The following is a 4,568-nucleotide window of genomic DNA, read 5'->3' on the forward strand; positions in this document are numbered from 1 at the left end:
GAGTCATGAGATGAGTGCGTGTGGATCATCCTTTTTCGTTTCCTACTGCTGCTGCTGCTCTATCCTCAACTTTTCTGTATTTATTCGCGTCATTTTCCCGCTCGACTACGCTCGACTATGCGAGAAAAATAGGAAATCCTGGCCCGCACTACAGCACCATTTTATTTTTTTTTCTTTTTGTCGCCGTTTTCTCGCGTTCGTCTGGCCTCCGATCCTTTCTACTCCGGCTTTCGTCTCCGTCGATTTCGTCTTGGTCCAACGGTCTGCCTGCTATATTAACGAAATGACGAAATCGTCCATTTTAATACTAATCGCACAGATCATCTCTCCATGAAACTCAATTTTAACCAAAAGAAATGCGATGACAGTCGCGCACGTCGTTAAATTACTAGAGTACTAAGAAATTTTAATTGTACAACTTTGATATTTCTTAAGAAAATATATAGATATTAGTTCCAAACAAAATTATATACAGATTTCAATAAAATTGTCTTCAACATGTACGTAGTTAAAATTGAAAATATTTTTAAATTTAGATTACAAACGCGTCTACATTTTAATTAAATTATCATTTTAATTCATCAGACGAAATTTTGACTGAGAATCGCATATCGACATTTGCATTTGAAATTATTTATTTCTCACTTATAATTATCAATTGATAAAGATTTTAGACTTTCATCAAGATTACAAGGGTTTTCACCGAGCTTGAACATTTATCGTATCCAAAACTCTCTAGTGCGTTTTCTCGTGTATGTATCACAATCGCGAGCATAATTGGACGTGCATGACCGCGTTAATTCGCAGAAAATTGAATAAGAGAGACGTAGTGGCTGCTCGAAACGTCGATGTTCGTCATTCGTTCGATATACGTGTCGTCGTTACTTCAAACCGGCGCGGCGGACGATCGAAACGCGCTCGAAATGTCTGCCCAAAATCCGTCCCGACGCGTTTCACGATGAATCTGCTGGTTCCTAATGCATATATCGCTCGCGGGAGAGCCGCGATATGTGTGAGAAACGAAAACAAAGATTAAAACACATTCCTAGGTTTAGTAAGTCTTTTCCCTTGCGAAGAAACGATACAACACTGCCTCCGCTTGCGCTGCTGCGACCGCAGCTTCATTTTTTTCTCTTTTTCTTTTCTCTCATTCCCTCTATGCAGTAGAAAATTTGTATTCGTATCAAAAAGTGGGCGTCTCGCGCTTAAGAAAAACGTCTGCGCTTTCGGTATATCGAAAAAAACCGAATCGAGAGCCGGCGCGCGCGCGCGCGCGCGCCCTACAACAGTATCCTTTTTCCTTTCTTATCCCACGTTCTAATTTCACATCTTTCTAGTTCTGCCTGGATTCGGATCGCAATTTAATCTCATAGCGCGACGCCGAAAGATCGCGATCTTCGTAGCCGAAATTGCTCACAAAAAAGAGTGGAAAATCGGAATTACCCTTCCTCTTCAAATTTTGTATGCAAAACAGAGGATTAAAGTTATATAACAACAAAAGAACTTCTAACTTGATATTATTTTTTAACGATAGTTCTAATACTTGCGAATTCCTAAAATAAAATTCTTTTACTTTTTTTATGTGTCAAAAAACTTGAAATATTTCATGCTTGTTTAAAAGATATCAGAATCTTTTACGCGCTGTTCATTATACAAAAACCCTTCGTAAGAAAAAGATTTCCTATAGATAATTAAGCGTGGACATCTCTCTCGAACGTGCTATTATATTGATTGTTCGGACAAAAAGATCACTCGCGACTTTGCAGGCAATTCTCAACAACGAAGATCGTATTCCGGTATTTTCTGCATTCTTCCCATTTTGTCGCGTTCTGACGCCCGAAACGTGGGACGCGTTCACGTCGAGCGCTGGCCTCGAAACAACCGAGATTATAGAAATATTGTCGCGTCGTGAAAAAGAAAAACGTCACCTACGCGCGCCAACAAAAGCCTTGGCTCGTTCTCGCTTCGCACACGTTTCGTAATGACCAAAAAATATATGTATATATAATATATTATTCCTTATATAATTATATCGCTTCTTAGTTAAGTAGTGTTTAAATAGTAGATAATAAGTTTTTTTTTTTTCATTTTGCATTAGGTAGTTTTACACTCACAGAGGAAAAAATATGCTGTCGGCGTCGGCATTTTTGTTCCATCGTTTGACCTTTCGTCGTCGTCCACCGATTGATAGTGGTTGCAGTAATTAATAATCGTAATAATAATCATCGAACGGCTAACATTTCGCGTGTGCGTGCGCCCATGCGTGCGTCACACGGCGTTGCGGTCCGAGCCTCCTCCTTCGACGGCCAGGTCCACGACGCCGTCGCGGGACATAATGGACTCGTATATATCATCTTCACGTCTATTGTAGAAATGGAAATTTTACATTGGCGCGAAATATCGAAATCCACCGATGCAATTCGCGGTGAAGCTTGACGCTACGACGCGAAGAAGATGAGAAGATCTCGTCGGCTACGCCGCTGTAACGACACATATGCACGCGCGCAACGCCTAAGTATCTCGTTATGTTCCCTATTTTTGTATACTCGCGTATATATGTACTCGTTTGTGTACACGATGTATGTGTGTGTATGAATGTTGCGTGTGTCGCTGAGTGTCGATACTTATGTGTGAGAGAGAAGAGTCTCGTGGAATGTCGGGCTTGTAGAAACGCGGTCAGAATGGGTCCTTGCGCCTTGCTAAAGCGTGTCGCGTGTGTGAATACTCAGCACGATGAACATGTCGCGCGTGTGTGTGTCTTTTATATCCGTTACGTTCTCGGTATGTACTCCGGGGCGAAATGTACTTTTCGCCGTAAGTCGAAAGGGTTTTCCTGCACGCGCGCCTAAATACCAGGTTGGCCGGTGGGCCGTGGACCAGCCGGACGCGGGTTCATACGGCGGGTTCATGCGCTTAACTGGCGGAATCGCAGTGGGTTTACGGTTGGTTGTGCTTAGCATTTATGCATCGCTACTTTTTGTTCTCCCCTTCTTGCACTGGACTTGCAACCTCGCAACGCTTCGAGGTTTTCTTCCGATCGGAATAGAAAGGTCGTAGGGGAGCAGGTGGAGGGCGGGGGGAGGGGGGAGATCGTGGGATAATCGAGGGTATTAATCGCGTCGGCGACGGTAATTGAGGGTTCCCTTCGTCCCTGTGCTCGAGTCGATCATTCAACGCGAGGAGTTTTCTACTCTCTTACAAACATCGTCTCTCTCTCTCTTGCCCGACACGGGCGAGATTTGGGAAAAAGAATTGAGCGAGCGCGAAGGGAAACCCCGTTCGCGGCGCGCAACAACGAGAAGGCGCACGGGTACGGTGCGTGTGAGAGATCTGGGCGGGAATGTGGATCTTACTGTATATGGGTCTTTTCATTTGTTTTACTGTACTCATAACTGTATACTTTACTGATAACTGATACTGACTTTCGTCTACTCTACGGAGTCCTCCATGCTGAGCGCGGCGCCGCGCTGCTCCGCCGCCGCCGGCTGCTGGCTGTTAGTCGGCTCGCCGGATCTGCTGCTCGCGGTGTTGTAGCCCCTCTGCAGTTGCACGACCAGCCCGCTCACGGCAGCGTATTCCTTTTGTTGTTGCTGCGGCTGAGTCTTCTGGCTCGAATGATCTACTATAAGCTTACTATCACAGGCACTTTTTTTGTCAGTTGACGCGGCGTAGAGGTTGTGTAAGTCCGGGTAGTGATTCAGCTGTGTTTGCTGCTGCTGCTGCTGCAAGCTCAGAGGCTGCTTCCGGTCGCGATCCTCCTGGCCGCCATTGTGAACCTCGCGCTCTCTGCTGCTCCGATCGATCCTCGAGTCGCGGGTGCTGTCCTCGTCCCTGCTGCCCGCTCGGGAGATCGACAGAGGCGTTGGCGGTGACGTTAGCCGATCGCTGCCGTCCTCCGTGCGACCTCTTTCCGACGGTGAGGGACTGAGATCGACCGTGGGCACGCGCTCCGGTCTCTCTGGCACCATCCTGCTCGTTGGTCCTCGATAACTCTCGTCCTCGCTACTGTCCTGCGCCATTCGCGGCAGCGGGGTCCTCCTCGAGTTTCTGCAGAGCTGGTCGATCAGGGTCTTGCTGCTCATCGTTTCCGGATGTTGCGACGACGACTGCTGTTGTTGCTGCTGGTTTCTCGCCTCCGCGATCGCCCGCTGGTCCCTTGGAATGCCTGTCTCAAGGCTCGACCTGATCAGATTGTCCAGGAAACTGCCGTTCGCCCCGGGCCCATCGTAGATGCTCTCCACCATGTCGCGCGGCGCCTTCGATATCGAGGCGCTTCGAGAATTCGAAGTTCCGGCCGCCTCTGCCGTTCCGGATACGCCAACCCCCTCACGGTCTCGTTGCTGATGCTGCTGCTGTACCATCGTGGCGTTTCGTTGTTGCTCCTGCAATCCGCGCATTCTCTGCGACGCGAAATATTGTTCCGGAAGGATCGGCACGTTTGGCGCGCCACCCATGAAGGGGGAGGGCATGAAGGGCGTCGGGTTCCAGAAGTTGAAAGGTCCAAACGGCAGGTGGGGCATGCCCTCCATGAACGGAGGCATTTTCAGTCCGTTCGGACCGGGTATTCC

At 47.7% G+C, this 4,568-nt stretch overlaps 1 protein-coding gene across 1 annotated transcript in view; it reads right to left on the reverse strand.

Annotated features, from left to right (window-relative positions):
• Window positions 1-508: 508 nt before the first annotated feature.
• LOC112465001 (mushroom body large-type Kenyon cell-specific protein 1) overlaps window positions 509-4,568 on the reverse strand; it is a 43,723-nt gene continuing 39,663 nt past the window's right edge. The window contains 1 exon segment of the mRNA XM_025032345.1: window positions 509-4,568. This exon segment is cut by the window's right edge and continues 116 nt beyond it. Within this exon segment, the coding sequence (XP_024888113.1) occupies window positions 3,429-4,568 (1,140 nt within the window). The 3' untranslated portion in view covers window positions 509-3,428.

This window comes from Temnothorax curvispinosus, unplaced genomic scaffold (assembly GCF_003070985.1).
Source record: "Temnothorax curvispinosus isolate PA1 unplaced genomic scaffold, ASM307098v1 QBEX01001498.1, whole genome shotgun sequence".
Taxonomy (NCBI): Eukaryota; Metazoa; Arthropoda; class Insecta; order Hymenoptera; family Formicidae; genus Temnothorax; species Temnothorax curvispinosus.